Source organism: Heptranchias perlo, unplaced genomic scaffold (genome assembly GCF_035084215.1).
Source record: "Heptranchias perlo isolate sHepPer1 unplaced genomic scaffold, sHepPer1.hap1 HAP1_SCAFFOLD_427, whole genome shotgun sequence".
NCBI lineage: Eukaryota > Metazoa > Chordata > Chondrichthyes > Hexanchiformes > Hexanchidae > Heptranchias > Heptranchias perlo.
This window is the reverse complement of record NW_027139439.1, coordinates 21028-38851: the sequence shown is the minus strand read 5'-3', so window position 1 is coordinate 38851 and position 17824 is coordinate 21028. Positions and strand designations below refer to the sequence as shown.

Genomic DNA, 17824 nt, shown 5'->3' with positions numbered 1-17824 from the left:
CTGACATTGGGGTATCTGATAACACTGACTGTGGGCTATCTGAAAGCACTGATTGTGGGGTATCAGATAACACAGGCCGTGGGGTATCAGATAACACTGACCGTGGGGTATCTGATAACACTAATCGTGGGGTATCAGATAACACTGACCGTGGAGTATCAGATAACACTGACTGTGGGATATCAGATGACACTGACTGTGGGGTATCAGATAACACTGACTGTGGGGTATCAGATAACACTGACTGTGGGATATCAGATAACACTGACTGTGGGGTATCAGATGACACTGACTGTGGGGTATCAGATAACACAAGCCTTCGGGGAACAGATAACACTGTTGTGGGGTATCAGATGACACTGACTGTGGGGCATCAGATAACACTGACCTTGGGGTATCGGATAACACTGACTGTGGGGTATCAAATAACACAGATTGTGGGGTATCAGATAACACTGACTGTGGGTTATCAGATAACACTGACCGTGGGGTATCAGATAACACTGACTGTGGGGCATCAGATAACACTGACCTTGGGGTATCGGTTAACACTGACCGTGGGATATCCGATAACACTGACTGTGGGTTATCAGATAACACTGACCGTGGGGTATCGGATAACACTGACCGTGGGATATCCGATAACACTGACTGTGGGTTATCAGATACCACAGGCCGTGGGGTATCAGATAACACAGGCCGTGGAGTATCAGATAACACAGGCCGTGGCGTATCAGATAACACTGACCGTGGGGTATCAGATAACACTGTCTGTGGGGTATCAGATAACACTAATGGTGGGGTATCAGATAACACTGACCGTGGAGTATCAGATAACATTGACTGTGGGGTCTCAGATAACAGAGGCCGTGGGGTATCAGATAACACTGACCGTGGAGTATCAGATAACACTGATCGTGGGGTATCAGATAACACTGACTGTGGGGTATCAGATAACACAGGCCGTGGGGTATCAAATAACACTGACTGTGGGGTATCAGATAACACTGACTGTGGTTGTATCAAATAACACAGGCCATGGGGTATCATATAACACAGGCCGTGGGGTATCATATAACACAGGCCATGGGGTATCAGATAACACAGGCCGTGGGGTATCAGATAACACTCACCATGGGGTATCTGATAACACTGACTGTGAGTTTTCAGATAACACAGGCCGTGGCGTATCAGATAACACTGGCTGTGGGGTATCAGATACACTGACCGTGGAGTATCAGGTAACACTGACCGTGGGGTATCAGATAACACTGACCATGGGATATCAGATAACACTGACCGTGGGGTATCAGATAACACTGACCGTGGGGTATCAGATAACACTGACCGTAGGGTATCAGATAACACAGACCATGGGATATCAGATAACACTGACTGTGGGAAAGCAGATAACACTGACCATGGGATATCAGATAACACAGACCGTGGGATATCAGATCACACTGACCATGGGATATCAGATAACACTGACTGTGGGATATCAGATAACACTGACCGTGGAGTATCAGGTAACACTGACCACGGGGTATCAGATAACACTGACCGTGGGATATCAGATAACAATGACTGTGGGGTATCTGATAACACTGAACATGGAGTATTGGCAGAAAGCACTGACCGTGGGGTATCTGATAACACTGTCTGTGGGGTATCAGATAACACTGACCGTGGGGTATCAGATAACAATGACCGTGGGGTATCTGATAACACTGACATTGGGGTATCTGATAACACTGACCATGGGGTATCAGATAACACAGGCCGTGGGGTATCAGCTAACACTGACCATGGGCTATCAGATAACACTGATCGTGGGGTATCAGATAACACAGGCCGTGGGGTATCAAATAACACTGACTGTGGGGTATCAGATAACACTGACTGTGGTTGTATCAAATAACACAGGCCTTCGAGTATCAGATAACACTGACTGTGGGGTCTCAGATAACACTGACTGTGGGGTATCAGATAACACTGACTGTCGGGTATCATATAACACAGGCCGTGGGGTATCATATAACACAGGCCATGGGGTATCAGATAACACAGGCAGTGGGGTATCAGATAACACTGACTGTGGGGTATCAGATAACACTGACTGTGGGGTATCAGATAACACTGACTGTGAGGTATCATATAACACAGGCCGTGGGGTATCATATAACACAGGCCATCGGGTATCAGATAGCACAGGCCGTGGGGTATCAGATAACACAGGCCGTGGAGTATCAGATAACACAGGCCGTGGGGTATCAGATAACACAGGCAGTGGGGTATCATATAACACAGGCCGTGGGGTATCAGATAACACAGGCCGTGGAGTATCAGATAACACAGGCCGTGGGGTATCAGATAACACTGACCGTGGAGTATCAGGTAACACTGACCGTGGGATATCAGATAACACTGACCGTGGGGTATCGGATAACACTGACTGTGGGATTTCAGATAATACTGACTGTGGGTATCAGATAACACTGACCATGGAGTATCGGCAGATAACACTGACATTGGGGTATCTGATAACACTTACTGTGGGCTATCTGAAAGCACTGATTGTGGGGTATCAGATAACACAGGCCGTGGGGTATCAGATAACACTGACCGTGGGGTATCTGATAACACTGACTGTGGGGTATCAGATAACACAGGCCGTGGGGTATCTGATAACACTGACCCTGGAGTATCAGATAACACTGACTGTGGGGTATCAAATAACACAGATTGTGGGGTATCAGATAACACTGACTGTGGGATATCAGGTAACACAGGCCGTGGGGTATCAGATTACACTGACTTTGGGGTATCAGATAATACTGACCGTGGGGTATCAGATAACACTGATTGTGGGGTATCAGATAACACTGACTGTGGGGTATCAGGTAACACAGGCCGTGGGGTATCAGATAACACTGACTGTAGGATATCAGATAACACTGACTGTGGGGTATCAGATAACACTGACTGTGGGGTATCAGATAACACTGACTGTGGGGTATCAGATAACACTGACTGTGAGGTATCATATAACACAGGCCGTGGGGTAACAGATGACACTGACTGTGGGGTATCAGATAACACTGACTGTGGGGTACCAGGTAACACTGACTGTGGGGTATCAGATAACACTGACTGTGGGGTATCAGATAACACTGACTGTGGGGTATCAGATAACACTGACTGTGGGGTACCAGGTAACACTGACTGTGGGGTATCAGATAACACTGACTGTGGGGTATCAGATAACACTGACTGTGGGGTACCAGGTAACACAGGCCGTGGGGTTACAGATAACACTGACTGTGGGGTAACAGATAACACTGACTGTGGGGTACCAGGTAACACAGGCCGTGGGGTTACAGATAACACTGACTGTGGGGTACCAGATAACACTGACTGTAGGGTATCAGATAACACTGACTGTGGGGTATCAGATAATACTGACTGTGGGGTATCAGATAACACTGACTGTGGGGTACCAGGTAACACAGGCCGTGGGGTTACAGATAACACTGACTGTGGGGTATCAGATAACACTGACTGTGGGGTACCAGGTAACACTGACTGTGGGGTATCAGATAACACTGACTGTGGGGTATCAGATAACACTGACTGTGGGGTATCAGATAACACTGACTGTGGGGTACCAGGTAACACTGACTGTGGGGTATCAGATAACACTGACTGTGGGGTATCAGATAACACTGACTGTGGGGTACCAGGTAACACAGGCCGTGGGGTTACAGATAACACTGACTGTGGGGTAACAGATAACACTGACTGTGGGGTACCAGGTAACACAGGCCGTGGGGTTACAGATAACACTGACTGTGGGGTACCAGATAACACTGACTGTAGGGTATCAGATAACACTGACTGTGGGGTATCAGATAACACTGACTGTGGGGTATCAGATAACACTGACTGTGGGGTACCAGGTAACACAGGCCGTGGGGTTACAGATAACACTGACTGTGGGGTACCAGATAACACTGACTGTAGGGTATCAGATAACACTGACTGTGGGGTATCAGATAACACTGACTGTGGGGTACCAGGTTACACAGGCCGTGGGGTTACAGATAACACTGACTGTGGGGTAACAGATAACACTGACCGTGGGGTATCAGATAACACTGACTGTGGGGTATCAGATAACACTGACTGTGGGGTTACAGATAACACTGACTGTGGGGTAACAGATAACACTGACTGTAGGGTATCAGATAACACTGATTGTGGGGTAACAGATAACACTGACCGTGGGGTAACAGATAACACTGACTGTGGGGTATCAGGTAACACTGATTGTGGGGTAACAGATAACACTGACTGTGGGGTAACAGATAACACTGATTGTGGGGTAACAGATAACACTGACTGTGGGGTATCAGGTAACACTGATTGTGGGGTAACAGATAACACTGACTGTGGGGTATCAGGTAACACTGACTGTGGGGTATCAGATAACACTGATTGTGGGGTAACAGATAACACTGACTGTGGGGTATCAGGTAACACTGATTGTGGGGTAACAGATAACACTGACTGTGGGGTAACAGATAACACTGATTGTGGGGTAACAGATAACACTGACTGTGGGGTATCAGGTAACACAGACCGGGGCACTGTAAGGATGGACATGTCAGGTGACCAATATCAGGAGCATGGGTTGTGGGGTAGTTTGAGTTCATGTGACGAAATCTCCAGGAATATCATCCAATCAGCATTGGCGACCCCAACAGGCCAATGCTCATTGAACACCTCAGAAATTGGTTGTCTGCTAATGCTTGTAAAACTTATATGAAATGTTTTAAAATGGTTTGTTTTTTCAGTGCTTCCTTGATAGTAAATGCCACTTCATTGTATGTACTGATCCACACAGACTCGGGAGGCCCTGATTCGATCCCTGGCTGTGCTGAGATAGCTGATCTTGGCCTGCGCGGTGATAGATTGGGAGACTTCAATTGGCCTCAGTGCCCTGGGTTGAGGTGGGGGGAGGGGGAGCAAGAAACCTGCCAGGGTCCCCACTCCTGATCGCTAACCTGCAGCCCCCGCTGGAATGGACATGCATGCGACTAGATGGTGGCCTTGGCTGTGAAGCCTGCCACAGTCAAATAGGCTGCCAACACTGACTGCCTCGGCTCACGGGCACGAGGAATCGCTGCTTGGTTGACTGTGGATAAAGTTTCCTTAAAACAAAACAGCAGAAAGTCCTTGTCGGGAGGTTTTCAGAGCTGTCGAGGAATTCCATCGCTCAGGGGTAAGCACTGATTGGACAGGGGTGACTGAATTAATAACATAAGCTATATAACATAGGCCAAATTCGTAAAGAGAATGTCCATCTACTGAATTGCCAAGTAGAATTACATGGATTGTACAGCACAAAAACAGGCCATTGGGCCCAACACCTCCTTGCCGGTGTTTATGCTCCACACGAGCCTCCTTCCTCCCCACCTCATCGAACCCTATCAACTTATCCTTATATTCAAAAACTTAGCATGCAGGTACAGCAAGCAATTTGGAAAGCAAATGGTATGTTGGCTTTTATTGCAAGGAGATTGAAGTACAAGAGTAAGCAAGTCTTACTACAATTGTACAGGGCTTTGGTTGTGTACAATTGTGTACAGTTTTGGTCTCCTTATCTAAAGAAGGATATACTTGCCTTGGAGGTGGTGCAACAAAGGTTCACTAGATTGATTCCTGGGATGAGAGGGTTGCCCTGTGAGGAGAGATTGAGTAGAATGGGCCTATACTCTCTGGAGTTTAAAAGAATGAGAGGTGATCTCATTGAAATATACAAGATTATGAGAGGGCTTGACAGGGTAGATGCTGAGAGGCTGTTTCCCCTGGCTGGAGAGTCCAGAACTAGGGGTCATAGTCTCAGGGTAAGGGGTCGGCCATTTAAAACTGAGATGAGGAGGAATTTCCTCACTCAGAGGATTGTGAATCTTTGGAATTCTCTACCCCAGAGGGCTGTGGATGCTGAGTCGTTGAGTATATTCAAGGCTTAAAAAAACAAATTTTTGGACTCTAGGGGAATCAAGGGATCGGGCAGGAAAGTGGAATTGAGGTGGAAGATCAGCCATGATCTTATTGAATGGCAGAGCAGGCTCGAGGGGCCGTATGGCCTACTCCTGCTCCTATTTCTTATGTATTCCTTTCTCCCTCATGTGCTTACCTGTGGGAATAGGACTAATTGGATAGCTCTTTCAAATAGCCGGCACAGGCACGATGGGCCGAATGGCCTCCTTCTGTGCTGTATCTACATATCATATCATAGGGAAGGAGAAAAGGGAGGGAGGGTAGCAGTATTGATTAAGGAGAATATTGCAGTGCTGGAGAGAGGATGTCCTTGAGGGGTCAAGGACAGAATCTATTTGGTTAGAGTTAAGAAACAATAGAGGCGCCATTCCACTATTGGGTGTATTCTACAGGCCACCAACTAGTGGGAAGGAGATAGAGGAGCAAATTTGCAGGGAAATTACAGAGAGCCATAGAGTAGTGATAATGGGGGACTCAACTATCCTAATATAGACTGGGATAGTAATAGTGTAAAGGGTAAAGATGGGGAGGAATTTCTGAAGTGTGATCTGGAGAACTTTCTTGATCAGTATGTTTCCGGCCCAACGAGGGAGGAGGCATTGCTGGATCTGGTTCTGGGGATTGAGTTGGGTCAAGTGGAGCAAGTGTTAGTGGGGGAACATTTAGGGATCAGTGATCATAGTATCACAAAGTTTAGATTAGTTATGGAAAAGGACAAGGAGCAATCTAGAGTAAAAATACTTAATTGGAGGAGGGCCAATTTCAGATCTGGCCCGGGTAAATTGGAGTCAAAGATTGGCAGGCAAAACTGTATTCGAACAACGGGCGGCCTTTAAGGAGGAGATGGTTCGGGTCCAGTCTAGGTTCATTCCCACAAGGGGGAAAGGGAGGGCAACCAAAGCCAGAGCTCCCTAGATGACAAAAGAGATAGAGAGTAAGATGGAGCAGAAAAAGGGGGCGTATGACAGATGTCAGATGTCAGGTTGCTAACACAAGTGAGAACCAGGCAGAATATAGAAAGTTCAGAGGAGAAATGAAAAAGGAAATAAGAGGGGCAAAGAGAGAGTATGAGAATAGACTGGCGGCCAACATAAAAGGGAATCCAAAAGTCTTCTACAGGCATGTAAACAGTAAACGGGTAGTAAGAGAAGGGGTGGGGCCAATTAGGGACCATAAAGGAGATCTACTCATGGAGGCAGAGGGGATGACCGAGGTATTAAATGAGTACTTTGCTTCTGTCTTTACCAAGGAAGAAGATGCTGCCAAAGTCACAGTAAAAGAGGAGGTAGTTGAGATACTGGATGGGCTAAAAATTGATAAAGAGTAGCTACTAAAAAGGCTGGCTGTACTTAAAGTCGATCAGTCACCCGGTCCGGATGGGATGCATCCTAGGTTGCTGAGGGAATTAAGGGTGGAAATTGCAGAGGTACTGGCCATAATCTTCCAAACATCCTTAGATACGGGGGGTGGTACCAGAGGACTGGAGAATTGCAAATGTTACACTCTTGTTCAAAAAAGGGTGTAAGGATAAACCCAGCAACTACAGGCCAGTCAGTTTAACCACGGTGGTGGGGAAACTTAGAAACGATAATCCAGGACAAAATTAACAGTCACTTGGACAAGTGTGGATTAATTAAGGAAAGCCAGCACAGATATGTTGAACGCAAATCGTGTTTAACTAACTTGATTGAGTTTTTTGATGAAGTCACAGAGAGGGTTGATGAGGGTAATGCGGTTGATGTTGTGTATATGGACTTTCAAAAGGCGTTTGATAAAGTGCCACATAATAAGCTTGTTGGCAAAATTGAAGCCCATGGAATAAAAGGCACAGTGGCAGCGTGGATACAAAATTGGCTAAGTGATAGGAAACAGAGAGCAGTGGTGAACAGTTGTTTTTCGGACTGGAGGGAGGTGTACAGTGGTGTTCCCCAGGGGTCGGCACTGAGACCACTGCTTTTCTCATATACATTAATGACTTGGACTTGAGTGTACAGGGCACAATTTCCAAATTTGCAGATGACACAAAACTTGGAAGTGTACTGAACAATGAAGAGGATAGTGATAGACTTCAAGAGGATATAGACAGGCTGGTGGAATGGGCGGAATGGCAGATGAAATTTAATGCAGAGAAGTGTGAAGTGATACATTTTGGCAGGAAGAACGAGGAGAGGAAATATAAACTAAATGGTGCTGTTCTAAAGGGGTGCAGGAACAGAGAGATCTGGGGGTATGTGTACACAAATCTTTGAAGGTGGCAGGACAGGTTGAGAAAGCAGTTAAAAAAGGTATATGGCATCCTGGGCTTTATAGATAGAGGCATAGAGTACAAAAGCAAGGAAGTCATATTGAATCTTTATAAAACACTGGTTCGGCCACAACTGGAGTATTGTGTCCAATTCTGGGCACCGCACTTTAGGAAGGATGTGAAGACCTTGGAGAGGGTGCAGAGGAAATTTACTAGAATGATTCCAGGGATGAGGGATTCAGTTAAATGGATAGACTGGAGAAGCTGGGGTTGTTCTCAGAGCAGAGAAGGTTAAGGGGAGAAACGATGGAGGTGTTCAAAATCATGTGGGGTTTTGACAGAGTAAAGAAGGAGAAACGGTTTCCAGTGGCAGGAGAGACAGTAACCAAAGGACACAGATTTAAGGTAATTGGCAAAGGAACCAGAGGGGAGATGAGGAAATTTGTTTTTATACAGTGAGCTGTTATGATCTGAAAGGGTGGTGGAAACAGATTCAATGTATGAATTTACAGCAGAGAAACAGGCCATTCAGCCCAACTGGTCTATGCCAGTGTTTATGCTCCACACGAACCTCCTCCCTCCCCTCCTCATCGAACATTATCAGCGTATCCTCCTATTCCTTGCTCCCTTGTATACTTATTAAGTTTCCCCTTAAATGCACCAATAGAAACTTTCAAAAGGGAATTGGATATATTCTTGAAAAGGAAAAAAATGACAGGGCTATGGGGAAAGAGCAGGGGAGTGGGACTAATTGGGTAGCTCTTTCAAAGAGCTGGCACTGACACGATGGGTCGAATGGCCTCCTTCTGTGCTGTATGATTTTATGGTCACTTCCTGTCCCCTGACTGTGAGGAATGGTGCACTGCACTGAGTGATGTTCTGTCACACGATCAATGAATCGGTTTCTAGCCACACGCCTTGCCCTCTCTCGCCCTCTCTCTCATTCCCTCTCGCCTTCTCCCACTCCCTTTTGCTCCCGCTCACTCCCTCTCGCCCCTCTCACTCCCTTTCATCCCCTCACCCTCTCTCACCCCCTCTCATTCCTCTCAATCCCTCTCGCTCCCTCTCGCTCCAGCTCACTCCCTCTCACCCCCCTCGCCCCTTCTCACTCCCTCTTGCCCCTCTCACTCCCTTTCATCCTCTCACCCTCTCTCATCCCCTCTTATCCCTCTCGCTCCCTCTCGGTCCCGCTCACTCCCCCTCTCCCCTTCTCACTCCTTCTCATTCCCTCTCACTCCTCTCAATCCCTCTCGACCTCTTGCTCCATCTCGCCTCCTCTCACCCCGCTCGACCCTCTCACTCCCTCTCACTCCCGCTCGCCCCTTCTCATTCCCTCTCACTCCCTCTCGCCCCCCTCTCACCCCTTCTCACTCCCTCTCGCCCCTTCTCACTCTCTCACGCCCCTTCTCATTCCTCCTTGCCCCTTCTCACTCCCTCTTCCCCCTTCTCACTCCCCCTCGCCCCTTCTTACTCCCCCAGTCCCTTCTCACTTCCCCTTGCCCCTTCTCATTCTCTCTCGCCCCTTCTTATTCCGTCTTGCCCCTTCTCACCCCCCTCGCCCCTTCTGACTCCCTCTCGCCCCTTCTCACTCCCTCTCGCCCCTTCTGACTCCCTCTCGCCCCTTCTGACTCCCTCGCCCCTTCTGACTCCCTCTCGCCCCTTCTGACTCCCCCTCGCCCCTTCTCACTCCCCCTCGCCCCTTCTCACTCCCTCTCGCCCCTTCTCACTCCCTCTCGCCCCTTCTCACTCCCCCTCACCCCTTCTCATTCCTCCTCACCTCTTCTCATTCCCCCTCTCCCCTTCTCATTCCCTCTCACCCCTTCTCACTCCCCCTCGCCCCTTCTCACTCCCCCTCGCCCCTTCTCACTCCCCCTCGCCCCTTCTCATTCCCCCTCAACTCTTCTCATTCCCCCTCTCCCCTTCTCACTCCCTCTCATCCCCTCTTCTCACTCCCCCTTGCCCCTTCTCACTCCCTCTCATCCCCTCTTCTCACTCCCCCTCACCCCTTCTCACTCCCCCTCACCTCTTCTCATTCCCCCTCCCTTTTCACTCCCCCTCGCCCCTTCTCACTCCCCCTCGCCCCATCTCACTCCCTCGCGCCCCTTCTCACTCCCTCTCATCCCTCTTCTCACTCCCCCTTGCCCCTTCTCACTCCCTCTCCTCCCCTCTTCTCACTCCCCCTTACCCCTTCTCACTCCCCCTCGCCCCTTCTCATTCCCCCTCGCCCCTTCTCATTCCCCCTCGCCCCTTCTCACTCCCTCTCACCCCTTCTCACTCCCCCTCACCTCTTCTCACTCCCTCTCGCCCCTTCTCACTCCCTCTCACCCCTTCTCACTCCCTCTCACCCCTTCTCACTCCCCCTCGCCCCTTCTCACTCCCCCTCACCCCTTCTCACTCCCCCTCGCCCCTTCTCACTCCCCCTCGCCCCTTCTCACTCCCCCTCGCCCCTTCTCACTCCCCCTCACCCCCTCTTCTCACTGTTTGTTTTAACAGAAACACGAAACGCACCGTTGAGGTCTGGATGGACGAGTTCAAACGCTTTTACTATGCAGCCCGACCGTCTGCCAAAGGGCGGCCCTACGGAGAGTAAGTGTCAAAGGATCCTGTGTCAGCGCCTCGGGGCGTTCCACTGCGCTAAAGGTGGTATCTCAGTGTAAGGTGTTGTTGTGTAGACTGACTCATGTCTCTTAGAGGAACCATAGAGAGAGAGGGGGAGAGAGAGGGGAAAGGGACCAGAGACAGACCAGGGGAGAGAGAGAGAGAGAGAGAGCGAGAGACAGAGGGACCAGAGACAGACCAGGGGGACAGAGGGAGGGAGAGAGAGACAGGGACCAGAGAGGGACTAGAGAGAGAGAGAGACAGACAGATAGAGACCAGAGAAAGAGAGGCGAGAGAGAGACAGACAGAGGGACCAGAGACAGACCAGAGAGAGAGAGACAGACAGACAGAGGGACCAGAGACAGACCAGAGAGAGAGAGACAGACAGACAGAAGGACCAGAGACAGACCAGAGAGAGAGAGACAGACAGACAGGAACCAGAGACAGACCAGAGAGAGAGAGAGACACAGGGACCAGAGAGGGACTAGAGAGAGAGAGAGACAGACAGATAGAGACCAGAGAAAGAGAGGCGAGAGACAGACAGACAGAGGGACCAGAGACAGACCAGAGAGAGAGAGACAGACAGACAGAGGGACCAGAGACAGACCAGAGAGAGAGAGAGAGACAGACAGGAACCAGAGACAGACCAGAGAGAGAGGGAGACACAGGGACCAGAGACAGACCAGAGAGAGACAGACAGACAGAGGGACCAGAGACAGACAGACAGAGGGAGAGACAGGGACCAGAGACAGACCAGAGAGAGACAGACAGACAGACAGAGGGACCAGAGACAGACCAGAGAGAGAGAGAGAGACACACACACAGGGACCAGAGACAGACCAGAGAGAGAGAGACACACAGGGACCAGAGACAGACCAGAGAGAGACAGACAGACAGACAGACAGACAGAGGGGCCAGAGAAAGAGAGAGGTGAGGGAGAGACAGACAGAGGGACCAGAGAGGAGAGAGACAGACAGAGGGACCAGAGAGGGACCAGACCGAGAGAGACAGACAGAGGGACCAGAGAGGGGAGAGAGAGAATGAGAGAGACAGGGACCAGAGACCAGAGAGGGGAGAGATAGAGAGAGAGAGAGAGACAGGGACCAGCGAGGGGAGAGAGAGAGAGAGAAAGAGAGAGTCAGAGGGACCAGAGACAGACCAGAGAGACAGACAGAGGGACCAAAGAGAGAGAGAGTGAGAGAGAAAGGGGAGAGAGAAAGACCGGGGACCGAGCAAGGGCAGGAGAGAATGAGAGAGAAAGGGGAGAGAGAAAGACTGGGGGATCGAGCGAGGGACAGGAGAGAGGGAGAGAGAGAAAGAGCAAGCAAAGAAGTTTACTCATTCAAGAGAGTTCCCTGACAGTGTTGCTGGTTAAAGAATAAACTGGGTGGGGGTAAGGATATTAAAATTACAGTTTGATTTATTTCTTTTTTAAATGGATCACAGTGATGTGACTCCTTTTAATTCATTAAAATAATAAAAGCTTGATGTACATATGTTTTATACAAACCATATTTGGCGGTCTGGATTGAGAGTCCTGCTATTTCTCGGAGAAATGTTCTTTAACCGTATACAGTATGTTCTCACCACGAGGTATATTGCTGCATGATCACTTTGTAACGTGTGGCTATAAATACACAGGGGCCTTTTTATTGACAGCGATCCAGATCTTAGTGAAGCCATGCTTTTGTAATCTCCAGGATCAACTATTCCAATGCTCTCCTGACTGGCCTCCCATCTTCCACTCTCCATAAACTTGAGCTCATCCAAAACTCTGTTGCCTGTATCCTAACTCACACCAAGTCCCGTTCATCCATCACTCCTGTGCTCGCTGACCTACATTGGCTCCCGGTCCAGGAACGCCTCGATTTTAAAATCCTCATCCTTGTTTTCAAATCCCTCCATGGCCTCGCCCCTCCCTATCTCTGTGACCTCCTCCAGCCCTACAACCCTCCGAGATCTCTGCGCTCCTCCAATTCTGGCCTCTTGCGCATCCCTGATTTTCATTGTTCCACCATTGGCGGCCGTGCCTTCAGCTGCTTGGACCCTAAGCTCTGGAATTCCCTCCTTAAACCTCTCCACCTCTCGACCTCTCTCTCCTCCTTTAAGACGCTCCTTAAAACCACCTCTTTGACCAAGCTTTTGGTCACCTGTCCTAATATCTCCATATGTGGCTCGGTGACAAATTCTGTTTGATAATCGCCCCTGTGAAGCTCCTTGGGACGTTTTACTACGTTAAAGGTGCTATATAAATGCGAGTTGTTGTTGGTGAATGTTAGGACTCCTGACTCCTCCAGCCAGAGATTTGCCCTTTGGGGGGAGTGAGGGGCTGGGGCGGTGTCCCAGTGATTAATGGGGGCTGTGTTTCCCTTCCAGTGTCCGCAGCAGGGTGGAGCTGAGAAGGAGTCTGAACTGCAAGTCCTTCAGATGGTACCTGGAGAACGTGTACCCTGAACTCAAGTACGTCTCTGTTTGTTCCCGTACGGCAGTGGTGGTGGGGGGGGGGAGAGAATGGGTGATGCTGTCCGTTTATCCGTTATTAAAGATATGGATCCAATGCCAAACGCACTGCCCAGTGTGTCCAGTGTGTACGGTACTAAGGCTCACAGTCCAGACAGGCCCCAGGTTCACCTGCCGCTCTGTGTTTAGTTGGTCCATCCCCGCTATCACCTGCCTCCCACCACCCCCCCACAACCTAACATGTCCCAGATACCCGCCTCCCTGCCCTGCTTGCCCACTCTCCAAACGGGTGGGCAGCTGGTTGACGGCACGTTGATGAGGCCCGACCGTGACAATTGGCCGGGCCTCCCGCCGGTGACACCGGGCCGGGGCGCCGCCCAGACTGAGAATTGGCTCCCCTGATCGAATAGCCCGGCAACGCTGAGGCTGAGATTCTCGGTGCGGTGGATAAGGAGGGGAGTGCGGAGCAGAGTATTGGTGCAAGCACCGCCTCGCCCGGAGAGGGCCCAAATCAACGTCTCAACTCAGTTTTCCAATGGGGCAGGACTGAAGGTGAAGGAAGTGCCCAAGGCAAACAGGAAACATCTAATTGAAATAGTCATTTGGGAGAATGTCGGTACTGTGCGCCATTGCTGTCATTCAGGCTCGTAGGACATCAGATCTACATCATGCCCGTGTGACCTGCATCCAGGGTTACTAGGCAACGGTAAGCACCTTGGAGGTCATGGAAAGGGCACAGTAATATAAAGGTTTCTTGCAACCGCCATTGTAATCAGTGGGTTCCCCTTCTGACATGATGGGAGAGCTCAGCAGGACCTATGGAGAGAGGCCAGTGAGGTGCTCTGTGGACCCTCATCCTCACACCTGCACCTGCGGACTGAGGTGAATGTGCCTGGTTTTAACAGATGGTTAGTGCAGGCCTAGGCTCCTCTTCGCACAGCACCCGATGACGTCAGCAAGATGTGAGAATGCCTGACTAGCCTTACTGTTGGGTGCTTCCTCAGAAGCACCTTCAAGCACAGTATGTCCTGCTTCCAGTGGCACTGCAGAACAGAAGGTGTGCCAGACGGATCATAGAATCTCACAGCACAGGACGAGACCATTCGGCCCATCGTGCCTGTGCTGGCTCTTTGAAAGAGCTATCCAATCAGTTCCACTCCCCTGCTCTTTCCCCATAATTGCAAATTTTTCCCCTTCAAGTATTTATCCAATTCCCTTTTGAAAGTTATTACTGAATCTGCTTCGACCACCCTTTCAGGCAGTGCATTCCAGATCATAACAACTCGCCGAGTAAAACATTTTCTCCTCATCTCCCCTCTGGTTCTGTTGCCAATTATATTAAACCTGTGTCCTCTGGTTACTGACCCTCCTACCACTGGAAACAGTTTCTCCCCATCTCCCTCGGCATTTTGAACACCTCTATCAAATCTCCCCATAACCTTCTCTGCTCTAAGGAGAACAAACCCATCTCAAGAGCCATCTGTGCCTGGTTAACCAAACTCAACAAGGTGCCACCAACCATTTCTGCAGCTGTTGGCAGACCCGGCAGTGATCAAGGGGAACTATCTTTTAGCACAGGGCAGAAGACTCGAAGCAGTGCTAAACCCACCAGTTGGCATTACCCGCTCTACTCACTCCCACTCTCCTGCCCGCTCTACTCTCTCCCACTCTCCTGCCCGCTCTACTCTCTCCCACTCTCCTGCCCGCTCTACTCTCTCCCACTCTCCGGCCCGCTGTACACTCTCCCACTCTCCTGCCTGCTCTACTCTCTCCCACTTTTTTTTTATTCGTTCATGGGATGTGGGCGTCGCTGGCGAGGCCAGCATTTATTGCCCATCCCTAATTGCCCTCGAGAAGGTGGTGGTGAGCCGCCTTCTTGAACCGCTGCAGTCCGTGTGGTGACGGTTCTCCCACAGTGCTGTTAGGAAGGGAGTTCCAGGATTTTGACCCAGCAACGATGAAGGAACGGCGATATATTTCCAAGTCGGGATGGTGTGTGACTTGGAGGGGAACGTGCAGGAGGTGTTGTTCCCATGTGCCTGCTGCTCTTGTCCTTCCAGGTGGTGGAGGTCGTGGGTTTGGGAGGTGCTGTCGAAGAAGCCTTGGCGAGTTGCTGCAGTGCATCCTGTAGATGGTACACACTGCAGCCACAGTGCGCCGGTGGTGAAGGGAGTGAATGTTTAGGGTGGTGGATGGGGTGCCAATCAAGCGGGCTCCTTTATCTTGGATGGTGTCGAGCTTCTTGAGTGTTGTTGGAGCTGCACTCATCCAGGCAAGTGGAGAGTATTCCATCACACTCCTGACTTGTGCCTTGTAGATGGTGGAAAGGCTTTGGGGAGTCAGAAGGTGAGTCACTCGCCGCAGAATACCCAGCCTCTGACCTGCTCTCATAGCCACAGTATTTATATGGCTGGTCCAGTTAAGTTTCTGGTCAATGGTGACCCCCAGGATGTTGATGGTGGGGGATTCAGCGATGGTAATGCTGTTGAATGTCAAGGGGAGGTGGTTAGACTCTCTCTTGTTGGAGATGGTCATTGCCTGGCACTTATCTGGCACGAGTGTTACTTGCTAATTATGAGCCCAAGCCTGGATGTTGTCCAGGTCTTGTTGCATGCGGGCTCGGACTGCTTCATTATTTGACGGGTTGCAAATGGAACTGAACAGTGTGCAATCATCAGCGAACATCCCCATTTCTGACCTTATGATGGAGGGAAGGTCATTGATGAAGCAGCTGAAGATGGTTGGGCCTAGGACACTGCCCTGAGGAACTCCTGCAGCAATGTCCTGGGGCTGAGATGATTGGCCTCCAACAACCACGACCATCTTCCTTTGCGCTAGGTATGACTCCAGCCACTGGAGAGTTTTCCCCCTGATTCCCATTGACTTCAATTTTACTAGGGCTCCTTGGTGCCACACTCGGTCAAATGCTGCCTTAATATCAAGGGCAGTCATTCTCACCTCACCTCTGGAATTCACCTCTTTTGTCCATGTTTGGACCAAGGCTGTAATGAGGTCTGGAGCCGAGTGGTCCTGGCGGAACCCAAACTGCGCATCGGTGAGCAGGTTATTGGTGAGTAAGTGCCGCTTGATAGCACTGTCGATGACACCTTCCGTCACTTTGCTGATGATTGAGAGTAGACTGATGGGGCGGTAATTGGCTGGATTGGATTTGTCCTGCTTTTTGAGGACAGGACATACCTGGGCAATTTTCCACATTGTCGGGTAGATGCCAGTGTTGTAGCTGTACTGGAACAGTTTGGCTAGAGGCACAGCTAGTTCTGGAGCACAAGTCTTCAGCACTGCAGCTGGGATGCTGTCTGGGCCCATAGCCTTTGCTGTATCCAGTGCACTCAGCCGTTTCTTGATATCATGTGGAGTGAATCGAATTGGCTGAAGACTGGCTTCCGTGATGGTGGGGATATGGGGAGGAGGCCGAGATGGATCATCCACTCGGCACTTCTGGCTGAAGATAGTTGCAAACGCTTCAGCCTTGTCTTTTGCACTCACATGCTGGACTCCACCATCATTGAGGATGGGGATATTTGCAGAGCCTCCTCCTCCCGTTAGTTGTTCAATTGTCCACCACCATTCACGACTGGATGTGGCAGGACTGCAGAGCTTTGATCTGATCCGTTGGTTGTGGAATCGCTTAGCTCTGTCTATAGCATGTTCCTTCTGCTGTTTAGCATGCATGTAGTCCTGAGTTGTAGCTTCACCAGGTTGGCACCTCATTTTTAGGTATGCCTGGTGCTGCTCCTGGCATGCTCTTCTGCACTCCTCATTGAACCAGGGTTGATCCCCTGGCTTGTTGGTAATGGTAGAGTGAGGAATATGCCGGGCCATGAGGTTACAGATTGTGCTGGAATACAATTCTGCTGCTGCTGATGGCCCACAGCGCCTCATGGATGCCCAGTTTTGAGCTGCTAGATCTGTTCTGAATCTATCCCATTTAGCACGGTGGTAGTGCCACACAACACATTGGATGGTGTCCTCAGTGCGAAGACGGGACTTCGTCTCCACGAGGACTGTGCGGTGGTCACTCCTACCAATACTGTCATGGACAGATGCATTTGCGACAGGTAGATTGGTGAGGACGAGGTCAAGTAAGTTTTTCCCTCGTGTTGGTTCGCTCACCACCTGCCGCAGGCCCAGTCTAGCAGCTATGTCCTTCAGGACTCGGCCAGCTCGGTCAGTAGTGGTGCTACCGAGCCACTCTTGGTGATGGACATTGAAGTCCCCCACCCAGAGTACATTTTGTGCCCTTGCCACCCTCAGTGCTTCCTCCAAGTGGTGCTCAACATGGAGGAGGACTGATTCATCAGCTGAGGGAGGGCGGTAGGTGGTAATCAGCAGGAGGTTTCCTTGCCAATGTTTGACCTGATGCCATGAGATTTCATGGGGTCCAGAGTCAATGTCGAGGACTCCCAGGGCCACTCCCTCCTGACTGTATATCAC

At 50.1% G+C, this 17824-nt stretch overlaps 1 protein-coding gene across 2 annotated transcripts in view; it reads left to right on the top strand.

Annotated features, from left to right (window-relative positions):
• Positions 1–17824, top strand: part of galnt14 (UDP-N-acetyl-alpha-D-galactosamine:polypeptide N-acetylgalactosaminyltransferase 14 (GalNAc-T14)) — a 118941-nt gene that overhangs the window by 83596 nt on the left and 17521 nt on the right. For both annotated transcript variants that reach the window (XM_067978935.1, XM_067978934.1), the window contains exons 8-9: positions 10805–10897; positions 13286–13369. In XM_067978935.1, the coding sequence (XP_067835036.1) occupies positions 10805–10897; positions 13286–13369 (177 nt within the window). The remainder of the gene's footprint in view (positions 1–10804; positions 10898–13285; positions 13370–17824) is intronic.